This window comes from Trichosurus vulpecula, chromosome 3 (genome assembly GCF_011100635.1).
Source record: "Trichosurus vulpecula isolate mTriVul1 chromosome 3, mTriVul1.pri, whole genome shotgun sequence".
Taxonomy (NCBI): domain Eukaryota; kingdom Metazoa; phylum Chordata; class Mammalia; order Diprotodontia; family Phalangeridae; genus Trichosurus; species Trichosurus vulpecula.
The window spans coordinates 215,520,555-215,545,255 of record NC_050575.1 but is presented as its reverse complement, the minus strand read 5'-3'; the positions used below and the strand labels follow the sequence as shown (position 1 = coordinate 215,545,255).

The 24,701-nt window shown below is 37.2% G+C and overlaps 1 protein-coding gene across 1 annotated transcript in view; it reads right to left on the bottom strand.

Moving 5' to 3' along the window:
• The window catches only part of LCLAT1 (lysocardiolipin acyltransferase 1), a 161,643-nt gene that overhangs the window by 103,322 nt on the left and 33,620 nt on the right, over nucleotides 1-24,701 (bottom strand). Inside the window, exon 2 of the mRNA XM_036749073.1 lies at nucleotides 12,103-12,271. Within this exon, the coding sequence (XP_036604968.1) occupies nucleotides 12,103-12,267 (165 nt within the window). The 5' untranslated portion in view covers nucleotides 12,268-12,271. The remainder of the gene's footprint in view (nucleotides 1-12,102; nucleotides 12,272-24,701) is intronic.

Below are 24,701 nucleotides of genomic sequence, written 5' to 3'. Positions count from 1 at the left end.
AGGGTCAAGAGAGAAAATTCAATAAAGGGGGATAGGTTAGGAAGGAGCAAAATATAGTGAGTCTTTCACAACATGAGTACTGTGGAAGGGTTATACATAATGATACACATGTGGCCTATGTTGAATTGCTTGACTTCTTAGGGAGTGTGGGTGGGAAGGGAAGAGGGGAGAGAATTTGGAACTCAAAGTTTTAAAAACAGATGTTCAAAAACAAAAAAAAAAAGTTTTTGCATGCAACTAGAAAATAAGATACACAGGCAATGGGGCGTAGAAATTTATCTTGCCCTACAAGAAAGAAAGGGAAAAGGGGATGGGAGGGGAGTGGGGTGACAGAAGGGAAGGCTGACTTGGGAACAGGACAACCAGAATATACGCCATCTTGGAGTGGGGGGAGGGTAGAAATGGGGAGAAAATTTGTAATTCAAACTCTTGTGAAAATCAATGCTGAAAACTAAATATATTAAACAAATAAAAAATAATAATAATAAAAGAAAAGGAAGCTATACATAATAAAGATTCAGTCTCATGTAAGACCATCTTTTTCTGTTTTACAACATATATGGAAATGCTAATTATATTTAGTGTTTTTTAAGTTCAGAATAAAAAAAGGAAATGCAGGTGATATAAAAGCTAAAACATCTCAATATTTATTAAAATAATAAAATCATAACTTTTTTAGGATAAATTATCTTTATAACTTATATAATATCATGGACAACTTAAGTCTAACAAGGACGGACAGCTGGATAGGATAGAGACTTCGAATACATTCATCCCAGCCCCTTGCAATAACTATCGCCTTGATCAAGTTACTTAACTGTAACTATAGTTTCCTAACCTATAAATCTTACTTTCCTCTGCTGAATGTTTTGGGCCAGTTGTCTATTAGCTATGACATGATGTAACGATGACATTATGAACTTAAAAGTATTGGGCTCATGAGGTCATAACACAGAGCTCGAAGGGACCTCAGAAGTCATATAGTCCGACTGCTTCATTTCACAGATGAGAAAAAGGCCTAGAAAGATAAGGTGACTTATTCAAGGTCACGCAGACAGGGCCACTGCCAAGATGTGAACTCAAGTTCTCTAACCAGAAATTCGGTCCTATGTCCACAATTAGAAGTTAAATACACAAATATTTAAAAACTTATTTTAACTATTAGTTTTGGCTCTTCTACAAAACTTAGTAAAATAAATTAACACACAGAAAAGCAAGTTGTTTATCTTTTACTCAGCTATAACGGATTCTATCAGGCAAGGGAACTGGCCAATGTCAAAAAAAAAAAAGTAACAGAGTGAAAGCAAGGGGAAGGATCATCTCTGGCTGACATTATTTTCAAATATTGAGAGTGCAAGATCAAAATATCAATCAAAAAATAAGACAGGATGAGTGTCTGTGCATCTTTCTTATACATAGATTTAGTGGTATTACTACTTAGATCTGGTGGTATCACTCCTCTGCTAAAAAATCATCAGTGACTGCCAGGTGCCCACCAAATGAAGTTCACGCTCCTTTGCTAGCACTCAAGGCTCACAAGAGTCTGTTACTACCCTGCCTTTCCAGCATTATTTCATACTATTTCTCTCCCTTCCCCCTCCAACAGACATAAACTTTTAATTTTAGTCAAACTGCACAAATCTCTGATCACTGAACATGGTCTCTAGTCTCCATAACTTCACCAATGAGTTCTATAACTCAGCTGTGTCTATAAGTATCTGTTACTCACCTAATGAATTCCAACCCATCGGAGTGCCTTTCTTCTCCCCTAGATTATTTTCAATATCCTTTCACATTACCATAAGAGAGTCCTCATTTAAAATGAAGACAGATATGGGAGATTAAAATAAAGTATTACTACACTCTTCCACATGACTGACTGTCAAATATATGTCCCCACCCTTAGCCATACAAAAGATCCTCAAGTTCTTTCAAATGTTTCTCTAATCAATCAACAAGCATTTATTAAACACCTGTTATATGCCAGGCACTGGGCTAGGCAACAGGGATACAAGTACAAAGTATTAGATAATTCTTAGTCAAATCTACATTCTCTTGGGATAGAAAGACAAGCCAGTCCTTTAGCCCCTTTCTTGTAATCCAACCTACAGAGAAAGATTCCATTGCTTCTAACATTTATTACCCATATAAATTTCATATACGACCTGAAAAACTAGATGGACCTCACTCTTATAACCAGTTACCTAATTTCACCAAGTTTACTTGGATGCTCTAAAGAAAGCAAGTCAAGGACTTTAAGATTACAAACCTCTAATTTTCATACCTAGTTCTCTGGCACAGACTTCATATGGCATTTCCAATATACAGGAATATAATGATGTATTTCTTTTAAAAAAATGTTTTTCACTTATGCCTTCTGTTCCTGTATTACAGGAAACTAATATCATAAAATCAGCATATAATTTTATCATTCTGTTTATTTGATATTGAAGCATAAAGGCATATGTTTCATTTCTTGACACCTTTACCTACCCACTGTACATTTTCTATGTCCAAACAGAGCAAAGAAAGGCGCCAGCAAGGTTGTAAGATACAGCATACCTCCAGCCAGGGTTTTCATATGTGTTTCAAGACATGGTCTGCAGGAACATATTATGTAGAATTGGGACTCAACTGGTCATAAGAAGGGACAGATTATGAAATAGCAAGAGCCTAGAAGAGGATGGGCAATCAATCAAGAAACATTTATTAATCACCTATTATGTGTCAGGCACTTTGCTAAGTGCTGAAGATACAAAAAGACACAAAAGACAGTCCCTGCCCTCAAGACGCTTACAATCTAATGGGGAGACAACATGGAAACAACACGCACAAAGCAGGATACATACAGAATAAACATGAAATAATTAACAGAGAACAGTCACTAGAATTAATAGAAATGGTTGGAAAAGGCTTCCTGTAGATGATGTTATTTTAATTGGGACTTGTGGAAGCCAAGGAGGTCAACAATCAAGTGTGTTGGAGAGAGAGCATTCCAGGCTTGAGGGACAGCCAGAGAAAATGCCCAGAGCTGAGAGACGAAGAGTCTTCCTCATAGAAGAGATAAGAGGCCATGTTGAGTTTAAAATGGCTACTGGAGATCCTGTTTGAGATGTCCGAAAGTCAACTGGAGGGGCAAAACTGGAGATCAACAGAGAGGCTGGGGGAGGATAAGTACATATGAGAATCATCAGCATAATGATAATAATTAAATTCATGGGAGCTAATGAGATCACCAAACAAAAAGCAGAACAGAGGGAGAAGAGGGCCCAGGACAGAACTCTCAAGGACACCTGTGGTTAAAGGGTATGAATTGGACAGGGATCCAGACAAGGAGAGGTCAGGTAAATAGGAGGGAAATCAAGAGAGAATGGCATACTGAAACCCTATAAAGAAGAGGATATCAAGGAAGGATGAACAGCAAAGACTACAGAGAGGTCAAGGGGAATGAGGACTGAGAAAAGGCCAAGGAATTTACCAACTAAGAGATCATTGGTAACTTGGGAAAGAGCAGTTTTGGTGGAACAATAAGGTGAGAAACCAGATTATAGGAAGTAAAGAAAAGAGTAAGAGGAGAGAAAGTAGAGGTACCTATTGCAGATGGCCTTTACAAAGAACTTTGCTATAAATGATAGAAGAGATAAAGGATGAAAGTTAGCTGGGATAGAAAGGATCAATACAGGGGGTTTTGGGTTTTGGTTTGTTTTTTTTTTTTGAGGATAGAGGAGAGATAGGCATGTTTATAGACAGTAGAAAAAAAGCCAGTAGACAGGGAGAGATTGAATATAAGTGACAGAGAGGAGCTGACAGAGGAGGCAATCCGGTAGAGGAGATAGGATCAAATGGGATCACTTGAAAAGGGAGAACAGTTAGCTTTGGTAAGAAGTAAAGTTACTTCACTACATGAGACAGAGATGAAGAAGGAGAAAGTGGCAGAAAACATCTGATAGGGGAGGAGGAAGAAGGGAGGAGAGGGAGTTCACAGCAAGCAGCATCACTTTTTTTGGTAAAATATAGGGCAAAGATCTCAGCTTGAGAGATAAGGGGTGGAGGAGCCATGGGAGGTTTGAGGCAGAATGAAAAGATTTGGAAGAGCCGCTATGGAGAGCAGAATAATAAATCAATAAGAGAGTTAGAGTAAGATTGCATTGCAACACTGAGGATCCGGTTGAGATTATGTCACATAAATTTGTCCTGGACCAGGTCGGAATGGTTACATGATTTTCTCCACCTTCATTCAGCAGCATATGTGGAGTAGAGAAGGCAGGGAAGGATGCAAGAAATCAGGGCAAAGTCCCAATAGAAAATAAGAAGTTCAGGAGGCGGAGCCAAGATGGCAGCTGGAAAACAGGGACTCGCTTAAGCTCTCCCCCAAATCCCTCGAAACATCTGTAAAAAATGGCTCTGAACAAATTCTAGAGCTACAGAACCCATGAAATAACAGAGGGAAGCATGACTCCAGCTGAGAATGGCCCGGATAGTCGCTGAGAAGGGTCTGTCACACCGTTCTGGGAGCTGAGCACAGCCCAGCATGTGCCACGCCAGGACAGACCAGGCCAGGAGTAGTCCACCTGGCGGAGCAGGGCTAAGGGCCCTGAATCACTGAGCTATGGCAGTTACCAGACTTCTCAACCCACAAACACCAAAGGCAACGGAACAGGTCAGTGGGAAAACTGCTGGATCTGGGTAAGAGAAGTGCACAGTCCAGCCCAGTGGGTGACAGCAGCAGGAAGCTCCTATAGCTACTTCCAGAGCTCCTGCAGCAGTTGCTTCCGGCTCCAGGCCCACACGGTGGGAGGAATCAAGCAGCGAATCAGAGCAGGATTGCAGGGAGCGCTTTGCTGGCACACAGGCAGGGTTGCTTTGCCCTGCTTGGATCTGGGTCGTGCTACTGGTTGGCAGTTCTTGGGGGAGGAAGAACGCTGGTATGGCAGAGCTTGCAGTGATTGTGGAGTAGAAGTAGCTCTGAAAACAGCAGCACAAGGCCTCTGAAGCTTGGGACAAAGCACTCTCCACTCTTAAAGCAGTCATACCCTGACAAAAAGCTCAAGGGTCAAGTAGTTGGCTGGGAACATAAGCAGGCGCATAAAAGGACTCAGCTTCAGACTAAAGAATCTTTTTTTTGGTGACAAAGATAAAAACATACAGCCAGAAGAAGTCAACAAAGTCAAGGAGCCCACATCAAAAGCCTCCAAGAAAAATATGAATTGGTCTCAGGCCATGGAAGAACTCAAAAAAGATTTGGAAAAGCAAGTAAGAGAAGTAGAGGAAAAATTGGGAAGAAAAATGAGAGTGATGAGAGAAAACCATGAAAAACAAGTCAATGACTTGCTAAAGGAGACCCAAAAAAAATAATGAAGAAAATAAGACCTTAAAAAATAGACTAACCTCAAATGGCAAAAGAGCTCCAAAAAGCCAATGAGGAGAAGAATGCCTTGAAAGGCAGAATTAGCCAAATGGAAAAGGAGGTCCAAAAGACCACTGAAGAAAATACTACCTTAAAAATTAGATTGGAGCAAGTGGAAGCTAGGGCCTTTATGAGAAATCAAGAAATTATAAAACAGAACCAAAAGAATGATAAAATGGAAGACAATGTGAAATATCTCATTAGAAAAACCACTGACCAGGAGAGATCGGTTAAAAGTTATAGGACTACCTGAAAGCCATGATCAAAAAAGAGCCTAGACATGATCTTTCAAGAAATTATCAGGGAAAACTGCCCTGATATTCTAAAACCAGAGGGTAAAATAGAAATTGAAAGAATCCACCAATCACCTCTTTAAAAAATCCCAAAAAGAAAACTTCTAGGAATATTGTAGCCAAATTCCAGAGTTCCTGGGTCAAGGAGAAAATATTGCAAGCAGCCAGAAAGAAACAATTTGAGTATTGTGGAAACACAATCAGGGTAACACAAGATCTAGCAGCTTCTACATTAAGGGATCAAAAAGCTTGGAATATGATATTCCGGAGGTCAAAAGAGCTAGGATTAAAACCAAGAATCACCCACCCAGCAAAACTGAGTATAATACTCCAGGGCAAAATATGGATTTTCAATAAAATAGAGAATTTGCAAGCATTCTTGATGAAAACACCAGAGCTGAATAGAAAATTTGACTTTCAAATACAAGAATCAAGAGAAGCATGAAACAGTAAACAGGAAACAGAAATTATAAGGGACTTACTAAAGTTGAACAGTTTTGTTTACATTCCTACATGGAAAGATGATATTTGTAACTCAGGAGACTGACCTTTCTCAGTACATATATATAGACAGATGGCACAGGGTGAGTTGAATATGAAGGGATGATATCTAAAAAATAAAATAAAATTAAGGGGTAAGAGAGAAATATATTGGGAAGAGAAAGGGAGAGACAGAATGGGGTAAATTATCTCACATAAAAGTGGCAAGAAAAAGCAGTTCTAATGGAGAGGAAGAGGAGGCAGGTGAAAGGAGATGAATCTTGCTCTCATTGGATATGACTTGAGGGGGTGATAACATACACACTCAATTGGGTATCTTAACCTACAGGAAAGTAGTAGGGGGGAGTGGATAAGAGAAGGGGGATGATAGAAAAGAGAGCAGATCAGGGGAGGAAGTAATCAAAAGCAAACACTTTTGAAAAGGGACAAGGTCAAGGGAAAAAATGAATAAAGGAGAACAGGATAGGATGGAGGGAAATACGGTCAGTCTTTCACAACATGATTTTATTATGGAAGTGTTTTGTTTAATGATACATGTGTGGCCTATGTGGAATTACTTGCCTTCTTGGAGGTGGGGGGGGGGGGAGGGAAGAAGAGAGAGAATCTGGAACTCAAGGTTCTAAAAACGAATGCTCAGAAAGTTGTTTTTACATGCAACTGGGAAATAAGATATACAGGCAATGGGGTACAGAAATACATCTTGCCCTACAAGAAAGTAAGGGGAAAGGGGATGCGGGGGTTGACAGAAGGGAGGGCAGACTGGAGAAAGGGGCAATCAGAATATATGCCATCTTGGGGTGGGGGGAGGGTAGAAATGGGGAGAAAATTTGTAACTCAAAATCTTGTGGAAATCAGTGAAGAAAACTAAAAATATTAAATAAAAAAATCTAAAAATGCTTTAGGCACGATAAAAAAAATTCCCAAATACAACAACAACCAAAAAAAGAAAACAAGTTCATAAGATAGGCATCCATCATCAGGATATTCTACAAGTATGTCTCAGTAGATGGATGGAATACAGCATCTGGTATCAGACAACTGGTAAGAGGTCAGCTAGGTAGATGGTTTGGCAGTAGGTGGTTAAGAACTAGTCACAGGAACTCAGGCACAGGTATTTGGTCTTTAAGAAGATTGGGGAATGGGGAGTCCAGGGTGGAGGGGGTCATGGGGGGGAGGGTCTAGGGGGAGGTGGGGGGATGGTGTGGAGAGCCAGGTGGCACAGTCGATAGAGCACCAGCCCTGGAGTCAGCCGGACCTGAGCTCAAATCCGGCCTCAGACACTTACTAGCTGTGTGACCCTGGGCAAGCCATTTACTTCTGATTGTCTCAAAAAAAAAAAAAAAAAAAACGACTGGGGGAGGGAGTAAAGGAAGTCACCTCTGAGATGGTCATGCCAGACTATCCTTTATTTCTTTTAAGGACAGGATTACTAAACTGAAAGATCAGGAGAATGCTGTAGAAATTATGTTAATGAAGCATTTTAAAAAGAACCTGAAACTATTCTTGTAGGAAAGACAGAAAAATGAGGGAAGTAACAGAATTAGGTAGATTCTAAAGTGGTTGAATGGCTCTGGCAGGAGGTCACCAATAGAACACAATATGTTGAATGTGCTTGGTTCTGGTTTAAATTTTTATCAGTAATTTAGATAAAAACATAAATTTCATTCCTCTCCAGGCTGCACTCCTAACTTCCTGTACTATACTATAGCTCTTAATCTAGAAGCTGACTCAACCCTGGAATTCACACACTGGAAGTACCCTCAGCCCCTGTTCCCTCTGAATGGATAGCTCCTCTCACTCAGGGAAGGCATCTAGATCAATCAAGTCTCATTCTGGGTATTTCTATCTCTTCATTTGCCAACCCCCCCCCACCCCAACTCCAGTTTTTCAGCTTCCTTTTATATGCTGTCTTCCCTTATTTGAATGTAAGCTCCTTGAGGGCAAAAACTGTCTTTCTTCCTACTTTCATTTATTTATTCCCAGCACCTAGAATAGTGCCTGGCACATGGTAAATAAACGCATGTGTTAACCACAAATGAAACCAGACAGTGAGTATAAGAAAATTTCACCTAAATGGAAGGATGGTATATAGGTCTCCTTGGAAAGGCAAATAAAGGCATATGTGCCTTATGCCAAAGCATAGTTGGCTTATCTTGTGTCCAAAGGCAATGAGAAATACTATTTCATGGAACCATTAATGATATTACATTGCAATGCTAATGAACAACATAGATGATGATGATGATGAAAAAGAACATGACAAATAAAGATTGCCATGAAGGTAGCTGCAGCTTATGTACAAACATGCTGTACAAGATAGGGAGGCTGAGATACTCTGTGGAGAACTCAATAAGACCTCCAAATTCAATCAAACTCTATTTTCATACTCTACCTCTTAGAGTCCCTGGTTACCTTCATAGCTCAGTTCAAACACCTAATCCTACGTGAGGCCTTTCCAGATCCCCACAACTACTAGCGTCACCCCTAAAAATTGATTTGCATTTATTTTATACATATTTGACAGACTTACATGTTGAAACCTCCTATAGAATGTAAACTCCTTCAAAGTTATGAATGTTTTATTTTTATTTCTGTTGTAACTAACCCAATAGCCTAGCAAAGTGCTTGTCACATAACAGATACTTAGTATGTGCTTACTGAATGACTGACAGATATTCAATGACTTCAATATAAAGATAGGGTTTGGGGAAGATGGCAAAAAATATTCTAGAAAACATAGCATAGGACAAAGAAATGAAAAGGGGTGAAAGCTTGTGCAAGTTATGGTTGTTGTCTTCAAGGGATGTCTTTTTTTAATTTTATTTAATTTATTTAATATATTTAGTTTTCAGCACTGATTTTCACAAGAGTTTGAATTACAAATTTTCTCCCCATTTCTACCCTCCTTCCACTCCAAGATGGCGTATATTCTGGTTGCCCTGTTCCCCAGTCAGCCCTCCCTTCTGTCACCCCACTCCCCTCCCATCCCCTTTTCCTTCAAGGGATGTCTTTAAGAAGAAGGCCCTTGCAAGGACATTGGCCACCACTGTGGATGATGTCTTGTGCAGAGTTCCAAAGGATGAGGGATTGCCCCATGGATGATAAGGGCTCCCAGATGGTCCTATCTGAGGAAGATATTGTACTGACATCATCAAGCCCTGAAATACTGCAAAGCCTCCTAAAGGAAATCCATAACCATTCAAAAGGGTTCTGCCTAACTATACAGTATTATAAATGTCTCATATTTAGACTCTGATACGATGTCCACAGTTGAGTGGACAACTGCCTATCTAATAGACAGTTCTCTACCCTACATAGAGAGGGAAATGGATGGCAGAGCAAACAAAGCACTAAGCCTGGGGTCAAGAAGACCTGAGTTCAAATCCAGCCTCAAATACTTACTAGTTGTGTGACTGGACAAGTCACTTAACCTCTGCTTCAGTGTACTAAACTGTAAAATGGGGATAATAATAGCACGCATCCTTAGAGTTGTTGTGAGGATCAAATGAGAGAATATTTGTAAAGTGCTTAGCACAATGTTTGGCAAAAGTAGGTGCCATGTAAATGTTAGCTATTATTATTAATTGATAAAACTAGTCTATCAACATAGTCTACAGCCACAGTTTATAGTTTAACAGCCACTACAGATAGACAATGAACTGAGTCCCAAATTAAACAGAAGGAAAACAAGCTGAGTTGCTTTTGAGAACGTGCTTTTTCAATAACCCCAAACTTTTCCTAAAGACAAAGGTCTACCTTTTAAACAGCAATATTCTCCTGGTAATATTTAAACAGTAATATTCTCCTGATATTGCCATAAGTCCTGGAATACAAGTCTCTAAAGATCTGAAGTTGAGGGTCACCCAAAGGGACGGAGGGTAGAAACATGGTGGATAGCAATACATATTCAACAAAGAATTGTACGGGAAAAATGGAATAAGGAAGGGAACCAAAGAGATATATGACAGAGGATGAGAATAACAGATAACCAATAGATAACGCTGTAAAGCCAGATGTAGCTCTGAACCATGTATTATCTCTGGAGTGTTCACCAGTCCTTCTCATAGTTTATCATAGGATTTAGAACTAGAACAGACCTTTAAAGATCTCCTTCACTTTGCACATAAGGAAGCTAAGGTCCAGAGGTTCCATGACTTGCCCAATATCACACAGGCTTTAAGAAGAAGTAGATCTTATTAGATCTAAAATCCAGGTCCTCTAATTTTAATTCTCATATTCTTTCATTTTATATTCTTCTGCCTCTACATTTGGGATCTACTGCGGCAACATGATTCATCCTTTTGCTCATCCAGAGATGAGGAACACTGACTGCTACCTAGCTTAAGAGAAGGTTTTAGGACGCAGCAGACTCCAGTCTTTCCACATCAAGATGATTTCACTGAACCCATTTAAACTGTCTTTAGCTGATGCCAAGAGAGAATTCTGGGTGTTTTTGAAGAAGCAATCACTCTGGTGAAGTACTGGAAGGGAACTCAAGTTTGCTGAGATGGTTTCAAAGGACTGCACTTATTACTATTACTAGCAGGGTCAGAGACAAGAGCAGCAGTATAGTACTGAAACCAGTCATGTAAAATGAAAAACCAGGAAGCAGGCAGTTCAGGATCGTAAGAAAATTAGCTGGGGTTAAATTGACTTTATACATGTAGACACTCTGAACATGACTTTAAAAACTAATAGCTAATAGGTAACAACCTTTAGTAGTTAGTGAATCTTATCATTACTAGCACGAGTTAAGTAAATCATCTCATGAAGGTTGAAGTAAATGAACAATCAGATACTAGCCATCCATTTTTTTACCTCTTGACGTTAAAGGAGCACTAAAAAAGCTCAAGAAAGAGTAATGAAGAGGATCACTACAGCAATTTTTAACTCTAATATAACTTTCAGATACTTAGCTTTTTTAAAAGATGTCATTTTTCTCTCTCTTTGGTTTTCATTTTTTCCCTTTAGTTTCTAAAGTGAATCTCAGACAATTAATTGTTACATTATGAGATTTTCTGAAGTCTCTTCAACACCTAAAACATGCCTCATGTAAAGTAAATGCAAGTAAGTCATATGACTACATAGCTTAATTATTTTAATTCACTCCAGACTGATGCTATCTCTTGTTAAGTTCTGTGCTAATATATTCTTTTTAGCTTCTCCACTTTTCATGGCTGTAAAATAAATGAGGCCATGGAATGTGAGAATACAAACTAATCACATTTCTCAAACTAGAAGAACATGTTCTGTGCCTAAATCATACACACATATGTACTTCCCTTCAAATAAAAATTTCAACTTGCTTTTCAAAGGAATAGGAGTTGGGCCTGTGTTTCCACTGGTGTATGGAACTCCCATTGAGAAAACTTTCCCCACTGATTCAGGTCAGTGCCTTTTCTGCAACTTGTAGTTTCACAGAGCCTGCCTAGAATGGAGATGTCAAATATAAAGGCAGTAAGGCAGCAACACTCTCCAGGACAACCCAGAACCAGGCTAAGATGTAATTGGGAAATATTTAACAAAAAAAATAGAAATACAATGAAACAGAGATGATGTTAATATCTGGTTTTCTAAGTCATTATGTGGCCTGAGTAATCCTTATGTACAGCTTGGTGGCCCCTATTTCTATTTGAGTTTGAAATCATTGGCCTAGAGCACTGGGAAGTTAATTGATCTGCCCCAAGGTCAAACAGCCCATGAGTGTCAGAGGGAGGAGTTGAACCTCTGTCTTCCCAACTTTAAGACTCTATCGACTATACCGTGCTGCTTTTCATAATGTAAATTTATCATAATACAAATTTTATGTTTAAAAATTATTTTTGTAACTAAAACTGGAACTCTTAAACTTAATATCTGAAATGCTAATCATTTAATCTCTTTCTGTGATGTTTAACTTACCACTGGAAGTGTGAGCCAGGTTGCTACAAGGCGATTGTTGATCCAGCGATACCAGGATGGCATTATAAACATCAAAGGTATAAAAGGAGCCAACATGAAAATACTTCCAAAAAAGCTTGCCAAAAAGAGTGAAATCATAAAGTATATCCCCTTCAATGACAACATGGCTCTGAAAGACATTAAAATCAATATTTTGTTAACATATATTCAATCTCCCTAATCTTACCTTCAAACTAATTTGTATACTCTATTCTTTGATCACTGCCCAAGTATGAGTTATGTTACTCAGATCATTTAAGAATAAAGGTGGTAACATGATGAAATGCAAAATGGTTAATTTTTATCACATTAAATTGAAAAGCCAATGTAACCAAGATGAGGAGGGAAGCAGAAAATTGGGAATCTTTTACAACCAGTATCTCTGGTAAAAGCCTCATTTCTAAAATATGTAGAGAAGTGAGTCAAATCATTAGAATACAAGTCATTCCCCAACTGATAATTGGTCAAAGGATATGAACAGGCAGTTTTCAGATGAAGAAATTAAATCTATTTATAGTCATATAAAAAAATGCCCTAAATCACCATTGATTAGAGAAATGCAAATCACAACAACTCTTAGATACCACATCATACCTCTCAGATTGGCTAACATGACAAAACAGGAAAATGATAAATGTTGGAGAAGATGTGGGAAAATTGGAACATTAATTCATTGTTGGTGGAGTTGGGAACTGATCCAACCATTCCAGAGAGCAATTTGGAACTATGCCGAAAGGGCTATAAAAATGTGCATACCCTTTGACCAAGCAATATCACTTCTGGGGTTGTATCCCAAAAATATCTTTAAAAATGGGAAAAGGATCCACATGTACAAAAATATTTATGGCAGCTCGCTTTATGGTGGCAAAGAACTAGAAATCAAGGGGATGCCTATCAACTGGAGAATGGCTCAACAAGTCGTGGCATATGAATATAATGGAGTACTATTGTGCTATAAGAAATGATGAACAGGCAGACTTCAGAGAAACCTGGAAAGACTTATATGAACAGATGCTGAGTGAAGTGAATAGGACCAGGAGAACATTGTACATAGTAACAGCCACATTGTGCTATGACTGACTTTGACAGACTTAGCTCTTCTCAGCAATGCAAGGACCTAAAACAATTCCAAAAGACTCATGACGGAAAATGCCATCCACATCCAGAAAAAGAATTACAGAGTCTGAATGCAGATCAAAGCATAGTATTTGCTCTCTTATTTGTTTTATTTTGTTTTTTCTTTCCCGTGGTTCCTCCCATTGATTCTGATTCTTCTATACAATGTGACTAATGTGAAAATACGTTCAATAAGAATGTTTATGTAGAGCCTTTATCAGATTGTACACTGTCTTGGGGAGGGGAGGGAAGTGGGGAAAATTTAAAACTCATGGAAGTGAATGTTGAAAACTAAAATAAATGAATTTTTAAAATCACAATCCAGTACCTAAAAAAAAACAAAACAGGTGGTGTGGTGGAATAGAAAGAACACTAGGCTGTAAGTCAGAAAACCCAAATTCTAGTGTCAGCTAGGCCACAAAGACCCTTGTTCAAGTCACTTAATTTACTTAAATATGATTAGATAATCTTCACACTAATTTCCTGATCAAAAAATGTCTATGATCATATTTCTAAGTAACAAGATACATAAGACTAACAAAAAGGTTAGTTAGGCCTTATTTAGCACCAGAAATGTCTATGATGACAAGCATTTGAATCAAACCATGTGAGACAGATATTTTCATCAAATTAAACACTTTTATTATTTGGATACTAGAACTGCTGGACATTGCATATATTACAATCAACATCTATCTTCAAAGAGAATAAAAGTATCGCACTATATTTTATGATATAGGAGAAAATAAAGTCTTTATGGAATAAAATCACTGACTTCTTCATGAGAAGAAAAACTAAAATAAAGATCAGCAGCACTTTTTGAGCTTTTCACACCAGGTATTAGGTATACAGAAGGAGATAAGGTATTAGGTATTAATTAATTTCAATTTTTTGGAGATTTTTTTCCCAGGGTCCATGACTGAGCAAAGATGTCACCTCCTTGAGCTACTCTTCTTTAATCAAGCAAAATCATACTATGTTTTGAATTTTATATAGTCCAAAGGAGCTAGAAAAAAACTGGTTAAAAAAGCAACAACAAAAAACTGGAACTTAATAACCCTAGCAGGCTTTGAAGTCAGTGTTCCTAACATCTCCACAATTTCCCCAGTTAGAATCCAAAAGTATTTCATACCTCTTACAAGCACTCAGCTCACTCTACTTCTATCTGTGTGTATGTATATACGTAAATGTGTATATGAAGGCATGTATTATATAATACATATATATGCATATGTGTACATACAGTACATGTCTTATCTTGCCATGACAATTATATAGTACTTTAAGGTTTACAAAGTTCTTTATTCACAACCACCCAATGGGGCAGGCAGTATAAATCGCTAACAGCCTTTGGTGCGAGTTGAATTGAGGTTGCCTGATGCCAAAGCCCTCTATCTACACCACCAGAGGTATCAAACATGGAGTGAGCCAAACTGCAGGAGCCTGCAACATTCCTGAGTACCCCTGCCCCCAATCAGACTAAAATGTAATTGGGAAATATTTAACAAAATAAATGAAAATTCAATAGAAAACAGATGTCAACATGTCGTTTTCAAAGCCAATATGCGGCCTCACAGGTCCTTATGTATAGTTTAATGGTTCCCATTTCTATTAGAGTTTGACAGCACTGCACTACACCACTATCTTACCTCCTTCTGTATGGAGCTGAATGGCATTAGCAAACACTCAATAAATGTTCAATTGCTGAATTGGTAGGAAGTAGAAACTAGGTACCTGGGAGTGATTTTTATTTCCCTATCTCTAAAGGACAAAAACCAGCTTTCTATATACTAAATAAAATCTTTTGCATGAAGAATTTCCTTATCTCCTCAAAATATAAACACTCACCCTGCCAAACTAATTTGTACTTAATTTTGTCTGCGTATGTATGTATGTGTTTATATGTATGTATATATGTATATTAATGCTATACAAACTGTCCACTTTGTGTATCTCAGTGCAATAAATTCTCCATGCCAAAATGATTAATCAATGAGAAGGCATTTATTAAGAGCCTACCAAGAGGAGGTCAAAAGGGATAAACGATTTAGACCTAAAGGGTGATATCATAAGCAAATTAGGGGATCATGAAAAAATGTACCTGTTAGATTTACAGATAAGGGAAGAGTTTACAGTCAAACAGGAGATAAGAGAGGATTATGGGAAGTAAAACAGATCATTTTGATTACATGAAATTAAAAAAGATTTGCACAAACAATTCCAATGTAGCCAAAATTAGAAGGGAAACAAGAAACTGGGAAAAAACTTTACAGCAAGCTTCTCTGATAAAGGCCTCATTTCTCCAATATATAGGAAATTGAGGCAAATTTATAAAAATAAGAGCCATTCCCCAGTTGATAAGTAGTCAAAGGCTATGAACAGGCCATTTTCAGAAGAAGAAATCAAATCCATCTGTAGTTATGAAAAAATGCTCTAAACTACTGATTAGAGAAATGCTTAAAATCAAAGCAACTCAAAAATATCACTTCTCACCTATCACATTGGCTAACATGACAAAAATGGTAGAAAAACTGGGACACTAATGTACTCTTGGCAGAGCTGTGAATTAATTCAACCATTCTGGAAAATGACGGAGAGCTATGCCCAAAGGGCTATAAAACTGTGTATACCCTTTAACCCAGGAATACCACTACTAGGTCTGTATCCTAAAGAGATGAAAGAAAAGGGAAAAGGACCTATTTGTACAAAAATATTTATAGCAGCTATTTATATTTGCTGCTACTTATTATAGCAGCAAAGAACTGGAAATTGAGGGGTTACCCATAAACTGAGGAATGGCTGAAAAGGTCATATTGTGCTATAAGAAACGATGAACAGGATGTTCTCAGGAAAACCTGAGAAGACTTATATGAACTATTGCAAAGTGAAGTGAGCAGAACCAGGAGAACACTGTACACAGTTAAGAGCAATATTGTAAGGATGTGAAAGACTTAGCTATTCTGATCAAGATAACGATCCAATATAATTCCAAAGGACCCATGATGAAAAATGCTATCTACCTCCAGAAAGAAAACTGATAAATTCTGAATGCGGACTGAAGCACATTTTGTTTACTGTCTTTATTTTTATTGTTTTATTTTGTGTTTTCTTTTGCAACAGCAACATGGCTAATATAGAAATGTTTTATGTGACTTTATATATAATTGATGTCATTTGCTTGCCTTATCATTGGGGGGAGAGGGGAAGGGAGGGAGATGAGAATTTGGAACTCTAACTTTTTTTAAAAATCAAAAATAATGATTCTTTTAAAAAGAATAAATATGACGAATATGAGGAATTCAAAGAAATAAAAATATTTAAGTGACCTGATGCAAGGCAATACGTAGAGCCAAGAAAATAATATACACAACAACCACAAGATAAATGAAAGGATGACCAAAAGGAAGTCAAACTCTGAGTAACCGAAAAAACAATAGCAATTCCAGAGAACAAATAAAGAAACAAACCTCCTCACTCACTGAAGAAAGGCAGGGGACATCTGGACGTTTTTATTTATTTTTCTTTGCCAAAAAGAAAGTTCTAATCTTGAAAAGGGGGATAAATGACTACAACGGTAAGGCAAAAAGTACCAATACAATGTTATCTTAAAAAAAAAAAAAAGAGTACAAGATGGGGAAGGAAAAAAAAGTAGTCTATAATTCAGGTTTCAAAGTGCTGAGGACAGATAATGCCACACACACACCCCTCACATTACTATAAATGTGCCTGTAAATTCTTATGTGATGGCAGAACTCCAAGTTATTGGTAGTCTTGAGTTCCCATATTCTTGTTGCCACAGCAGAACAAAAAAACATGGAGTTTCAGGCTTGAGGTAACAGGAAACATTAATTCCTAAAATATCATTTTTGTTTTACATTTAAGTTAATTTTAAACCTCCCTGGCTCAGTAAGGTCAAGTTACTTTCCATAACAGTTGCATTTTTTAGCAAATTTCTACTTTACAAGAACTTATTCTTAGACCATTAGAAATACCTCAATAATTCACTTTAGGTGAAGGGGAAGAAGAATATGTGCTCCTATGATCTTTTTTTTCATTTTGCCCATTAGCTCAATATTGAAACTAGGTTTCTGTTTTTTTAATTCATGGTACTACTGAAACTCCTAGCAAACTAAGACTAGCAAAAGCAAGACTTCTCAAGTATCTGAAGCAGAATATGAGCACAACCCTGTTTTTTGGTTCACAAAAATCAGCTGAAGATGTTATATTTATTTTTGTAGATTCTTAAAAATGTTTCAGCTGATTTCACAACTCAAGGAGGTAGCCCAGCAGTCAAGTCTGTAACCTCATATATCATTTTCTTATGATCCAAGGTTTTAGATAGGAGGTTTTAGATAGACTCCTCACTGCCCCCTCAGAATTCTTATTCATTCGATTCCTGCAAGGCTCAGCTCAGGTACCAACTCCTCAAAAGATGTATGTGTACACACACACACGAATTTCTAAGTAGAATGTAAAATACTTAAAGGCAAGGGCTGCTTTTTATTTTTACTTGAATTCCCAGTGCCTGGAAGTGCTTTATGGTTAAAAGACTACAGTTATCTCTTCCATGTTGTGGGGGTTCAGGGCACAGTGCCCTTGTGATCTGGAAAATCTGAGTAAAATCTTTTGGCCCTTTCTACATACCAAAAAAGAAGTCTGAATTTTTCCTTTTCCTTTTATGGGGTGTGTATAGTACTTTACTATAAAATTTAGGTTGATATTATATAATACCATACATATTATTTTATGCATTTCTGAATTTCTAACTTTTTCTGTGTCATCTACTAGCTTTTGCGCATTCTCTGTGGTTTCCACCAAACTCCAAAAAAATTCTCATTTAATTTCTTATGCCCACCTGAGATATATCAAAACTGCAGTGGGGAAAGTCACAATGTAGAAGAGGGGATAGATTTGGGAGAATATACTGAACTTTGCATTTCACTAATTATTAGTGATTTAGAGGATTTTTTTCTTATAGATGTGGATAGCTCGGATTTCATACTTTGAAAACTGCCTGTTCATATCCTTTGACCATTTATCAATTTGGAAATGGCTCTTCTTATAACTCAGAATCAATTCTTTTTTATCTTGGGAATTAGATTTTTATCACAGAAAATGGAAGCAAAGACTCCCCCTACACACACAGTTTACTTTTTCCCTTGAATTTTAGCTGCAGTGATTTTGCTTGTGCAAAACATTTTTTCTAATAAATTTATTTATTTATTTTTCGTTTACCACACACGGTTCTACATAATCTTGAGTTCCAGATTTTCTCCCCTCCTTCCCCCCTCCCTCCCCAAGACTGCATGGAATCTCACATAACTATCACGTATAACTTCGCACTGAATTAATTTATACACTAGTCAAGCTGTGGAGAAGAATTATGACTAATGGAATGAATCATGAGAAAGAAGAAACAGAACCAAAAAAAAAAAAAACAACCCAAAAACAAAAACAAAAGAGAAGCAAAAAAGGCGAGCATGTAGCGCGCCTCAATCTGTATTCAAACTTCACAGTTCTTTCTCTGGATGAAGACAGCATTCTCCATCGTGAGTCCCCTGGAGTTGTCCTTGCACCTTAGGTTGCTGAGAAGAACGAAGTATGTCAGGGTTGGTCCTCACAGAATCCATATATCTGTGGCTGTGTTGTGCAAAACATTTTGCAACTTTATGTTATCAAAATTGTCTACTTTACTTTCTGTGATCTTTTCTATCCCTTGTTTGATAAACAGCTTTTCCCTTACTCAAGGTCTGATAGGAAAATTTCTTTCTTGTTCCTCTAATCTATGATGTGAACTTTTATATTCAAGCCATGTATCTATTTAGAGCTATATGGTATGAACTGATGATCTAACCCTATTTTCTGAAACCATTTTCTAGTTTCCCCAACAGATTTTTGCCAAATTGTGAGTCTTTACCCAGATAGCGAGGGTCTCTGGATTTATCTGTGCCAAATCTGAAGAGCCCCACTCTTTTCTCCAGTCATACATGTGCTTGATGCTATATGTATTCTTCCACTTCCCACGTAAGTCATCAATTCAATTAAACTCAACATGTACTCAACAGCTATTTGCAAGTCACGATATGATATACTAGGGATTTTATAAAAACAAAACAATTCCTTCCCTCAAAAAACAGTTAGAAGAGGTTTGATAAGTGAGGTAATAACATGTATAAAGATAAATGAATACTAAGTAATTACAGAAAGGTTAAAGCACTAGGGTGAGGAGGAAGTTCCGTTCTAGGCATGGGGAACAACCTGTGAGAAGGCACGTACATTGGATGCAGTTTAGGGAAAAGCCAGCTTGGTTTGAACTGAGAGGGTCATGATGAGCTTAAGAACATGTTTGCTCTTTAGAATTTTATAGCTGAAATGCCATCTTTCCTTTTGGAATATAAACAAATTGATATTGTCAGGCATTGTGCTAGGCATCAGGATACAAAGACAAAAACGAAATAATTCCTATCTACAAGGAAAACAATGTGCACACAGACAGAACATTCCTGGTCTGAAGGATAGCCTATGCACTAGCATGAAAAGGGAAGTCTTTGTATACAGGAAAAAAATAGGCCATTTTGACTAGGTTAAAGAGGTAAGGAAGCATAGTATGTAATCAGCCCGGAAAAACAAAGGCTGGTATCACACTGTAATAAAAAGATTTATTTTTAATTATTATCGTTATTATTTATATTTTCTGTTTTAATATTATTTTCCATTCTAAACATGTTCCTCTTCTTCCACTACCGAAACAACTATTCTTTGTAATAAAAAAGAAAAGTGGTTCGGCAAAAATAAACACAACCATGTTGGACAGTATCCAAACATCCACAATTCCCCACTAAAAAGAAGGGAGGAAGGGGATTTTTTTTAACTTTTCTCCTGGGACATGCTTGGTCATTATAATTACTTTTGAGTGGTTTTTTGTTGTTGTTGATGTTGGGATTGTTGGTGCTATTATTATGAAAGGATTTAAATGCCTAACAAAGAAGTTTTAATTGTATCATAGAGGCCATAGGCAGCCAGTGAAGCTTCTTGAGCATAGCTATAGAGAGTTTGAACTGGAAGGTGAGAAGCTGCATGTAGGAAGCCAAATTAGGAGACTATCATAATACCACAAGTCAGAGATAATGATGGCCCAAATTAGGGAGGTTGTGGTGAATAGCAAGATAGGGGCAGACTTAAGATGTGTCAGTGACAAAAGAATCTACAAGACTTGGCAACTTAGAGTGAGGTAAGTATGATTCCTAAATTGTGAACCAGGGTGACCGGAAGAATGGGTGGCACCTTTCACACAGAGAGATCTGAAGAGGGGATAGATTTGGGAGAATATACTGAACTTTGTTTTGGACATGCTGAGTATGAGGTACCTGGGGGGTAATGAGATGGAGATGGGTCTAATTATTAGATCTACGCTGATGATTGCCAAATCAGTTTCTGGCCCCAGACTCTCTCATGGAAACTAGTCCTAAATCACCAACTGCCTACTAGACACTTTACACTGTATATCATATAGACATAGACATTACATGAGACATCTCGAACTCAGTATGTCCAAAACTGAAATAATTTTCTTTATCCCCACCACCAAATTCATACCTCTTCTGAATTTGATTATTTCTGTCAAGAGCATGATCATTCTTGAAGTCACCCATGTTCAATATATCTGTCTGACCTACACATTCTCACTCACCTCAAATAACCAACATTACCAAATTTTTGTCATTTCTACATCTCCATCTCTGTCATCTATCACCTTATCATCACCCAGTGTGACCACCCTAGTTCAACCCTCTCACCTGGACTGCTTCAATAGCCTTCTAATGGATCTCCCTACCTCATGTTTCTCTCTTCTCTAATTTCATAGTCCTATTTAATAAACTCTAGTTGTTTTCTATGATATGCAGGATTATTTTAAAACTCCTATTTAGAATTTCAAAAGCCCTTCACAACTTGCCCCAACATACCTCTTCCACCTTAGTATACATTACTGTTCTCTATATACATGCACTATTAGTCCAGATAAACTACCCTTATTATTATTTCTCATAAATGTGACTCCATTTCCCACCTCCATTCCTTTGCATGACTATTGCCCATTCTTAGATTGTACTCCCTCCTTACCTATCTCTCAGAATCCCAAGTTTCTTCCAAGGCTCAGCTCAAGCTTCATATAGCATCCACATGAGTCCTTCTCTGATTCCCTGTAATTGGTGGTTTCTTCCTCTCAAATCACTTTGCATATATTTTGTATATATCTATACATGCATGTGTTATATCTTCCTTGATAGACTGCAAGCTCCTTGAGGGTAGGTTCCAGGTTCACTGGAACATAAGAAGGGATTGGTATGTTTATTGACTGCATAATTAATGTCCAGTAGGAATTAAAAAATGAAAAACTGGAGGGCTAAATATGAAGACACAGGAGTCACCTACACAGACAGAAGAGCTGAACTCAAAGTCTATTATCTCCTAAGCATGCTTTGGATTACATTCCCTAAATGTATTATATAACATTTACCTACACTGGTGCACATTCATCAATTTGCTACTCCTACACTTGACTTTTTAGGGTCCAGTTGACATTTCTCTCCGTGCATTTTAAAATTACCATACCCAGAGAAAAGCTTAATGTCATCTAGAAATTTAGAGATTTTATTTTATACATCCTCCTCCAAATTATTGTTAAAAACATTAAACAAAACTTGTCTAAGCATTAATCCATCGTATAGACAATTTTTTCTATCTTACACCTTTCAGTCTTGTTGACTGCTAAATCCTTATCTGACTACTGTTAAAACTTTAACATTTCAAAACAACTGTTGCTATAATAGTTTAAAATTGCACTAAGACTTTTGGAACACCCTGTATACCATTATGGGGAGCAATTAATATTTAATTTTAATAATACTTGTTACATTTAAATAGTCAGAAATGCATGAAAAGCCTTCAGATGTTTATATATGGTGTGAACACATGCTTTAATTATGCATATAACTAATTATTATTAGTTGGAGGAGATTCATAGCTAAGAAAGCTAAAAAAAATTGTTATTATAAGTTACACAAAGCATATAAAAATATTTCTCTGAATGCATAGATTAAAACATTAAACTCGCCTACCAGTAACTGCATTATACTTCAGATGCTAAACCTAAGTTTTAAGCAACTGACCAGGCAGTTTTAGGAAGGGGATCAGTTTAGTGCAAGTCTGTTCTAGGCCAATAATTACCCTTTGGTTTCCCAAGTTTCGTTTTGATTTTATTTTCAGGGCTGACTGAAGCCAGAAGAAGCCTCAGAACTACCCTGGGTTGTGTCTACCTATCTATATTAGAGAGACACATTCAGCCACCACCGACTACCATATATATCTGGTAGAGTTTTATTCCAAGTAGGTTCGAAGGGAGTAATACCAGGCTTACTCTGATTAGAGACCTGACCTTAATTATATCAGTACAATGTTAAAGAAGTGAGTCAAGAGATGGCCCCTTTAATTAGAAAAAAAGAAAAAAAATCAAGCTCAGAGGGGAAAACCCTCATGGTTGCTTACAGCCATTAAGTGGAGCTTGGGAAGGGACCTATTGTGGTACAATCAATGAGCTTCAGAGTGAACTGGGTTTAAGGTTTTGAGGAAGAAAGGACAGAAGGATGGAGGGAAGAAAGGATGGAGGGAAGGATGGATGGAAGGGAGGAAGTGAGGAAGGGAGGGAGGGAGATATCTGGCAGCTGTGGTATCCTAAAAGTATTTTTTGGATAAATTCACTTTCCACTGGGTTGAAGTACAAGGGAGGTCTCAACCTTAAACCACTTAGGAGAAAGTAGATTAAGTAATAAATAACCTTCATCCTACTATACAAACTCCTAGTACAAGGTTAAGTCACAATCAGAATTTGGTAGAACAACAATTAAGATACAAGACAGATTAACACAGGATTAAGCTGGCCTTGAAAAACACCTCAACACAGATTAATTTTCCCCAAAAAGGAATCACATACTCCATCTGCCCATGCAAATATGAACTACATTTTGTAATCTAGTTAAAAATTGTCATATCAACAGTAGTCAATTCAAAGAGAGATGATTATGAACTTTAGAAAATACCCTAGCTCTTTTACTTCACTAACTACTTAGAAAGCATAAGAAGACATATGAACTGATGCAGACAGTGTTAGCCTTGTGACCCTGGGCAAGTCACTTAACCCGCCTCAGTTTCCTCATCTTTCAAATGGAGATAATAATAGCACCTACCTCCATAGGTAGAGATAATTGTGTAAAGTGCTTAGCACAGGGCCTGGCATATAGTAAACACTATATAAATGTTAGCTATTATTGATAGAATAACTGGATTTTTTTTAAAGCAAGGTCAGGGACTCTAGGAGGCTTAAAGTTCTAAGTACAATTCCTTCATTCATATATGGAAATGCTCATTTTTCTTTGGTACTAATAATCAGAAATTTTTTTTAAATAAAAAGGAGAGGAGAGAAGGAACCAGATCATCTACATTCAACATGGAAATAGAAAATTGAACCAAGAACAAAACTTACATCAGGAAGAGCAGATGCACAAAATGTAGGTTATAAGAGGATTAGCTGGACTTTACATTATAAGAAATAGGGCGTGTAAAGGAAGAAGGAAGAGGAAGAGAGAGGAAAGCCTGGAAGAACACAAATGAAAAAGGCTACGAAGAACACAAACTTCAAATATTTCACAACTTCCCCTAAAACTAACCCTGTATTAGTAAAAGGTAGAAATTACCTAATCAAATTCTAGCATCTAAACACATCTGAAGCAGAAATAAAGACAATATTTAAAAGGCATTTTAAATTTTGAAAGAAAAAAGCATGAAATAAGGCAGGGATTACAAACCTGGAAATGTATACCATTAGAGGGTACAAGACGCCTGATAAGGAGATCTAGGTAGTATTTGGTAAAGAGCTATATTATACTATTGAAATATTTCAAAGCAGTAAAAGTATATATGAGAGAGAGAGTGAGAGAGAAAGAGAGAGAGAGACAGAGAGAAAGAGAGTGTATTGGAGAAAGAACATTTCAGGGAGAAGGTAGCTGCAAGATGGGAAAGGAAGTATTATAATTTATCTGAAAAATTTGAAAGAGGCAACCCCCTTCCATCTTCTACTAGGAAACAAAAAAAGTGACATCAAAGTTAAAGATGAGCCAAATGATATCACAATAACTAGAAACTTCAAACTGATTTCTTATCAATTACGTTACAAAATGTTGAAATCACATATTTTTTTTTAGGTTAAACATACACAATTATATAAAACATTTCCATATTAGTCATTTTGTACAAGAAGACTGGAATAAAAGAAAAAAATTAAAGAAAAACTGAAAAATAGCATGCTTCAGTCTGTATTCAATCAATATCAGTTCTTTCTCTGGAAGTGGAGAGTATGCTTCATCATTAGTCCTTTCGAATTGTCTTGG